Below are 211 nucleotides of genomic sequence, written 5' to 3'. Positions count from 1 at the left end.
AGTTTCCTTAATGAAAACCTTACCAGTAGGAGATTCGTGGCACATTCACTTATTTTCCCCTGAGACAAAAGCCAGCGCGGGGACTCTGGAAGGTACCTGGAAAAGATATGGTATTGGGTTAACACAAGAAAAGAGGGTTTGGTGACCACAATAATGAAACTTGTATTTGATGTAGAGACAGAGAGAGAAATTAATAAATACACGCTCGCTT

At 40.8% G+C, this 211-nt stretch overlaps 1 protein-coding gene across 1 annotated transcript in view; it reads right to left on the bottom strand.

Annotated features, from left to right (window-relative positions):
- The window catches only part of LOC119586937 (solute carrier family 22 member 5-like), a gene marked incomplete at its 5' end in the record, with an annotated part of 16,251 nt that overhangs the window by 7,692 nt on the left and 8,348 nt on the right, over nucleotides 1-211 (bottom strand). The window contains 1 exon segment of the mRNA XM_037935669.1: nucleotides 24-96. Within this exon segment, the coding sequence (XP_037791597.1) occupies nucleotides 24-96 (73 nt within the window).

This window comes from Penaeus monodon, chromosome 22 (assembly GCF_015228065.2).
Source record: "Penaeus monodon isolate SGIC_2016 chromosome 22, NSTDA_Pmon_1, whole genome shotgun sequence".
NCBI classification, from domain to species: Eukaryota; Metazoa; Arthropoda; class Malacostraca; order Decapoda; family Penaeidae; genus Penaeus; species Penaeus monodon.
This window is presented reverse-complemented; position numbering and strand designations above follow the sequence as displayed.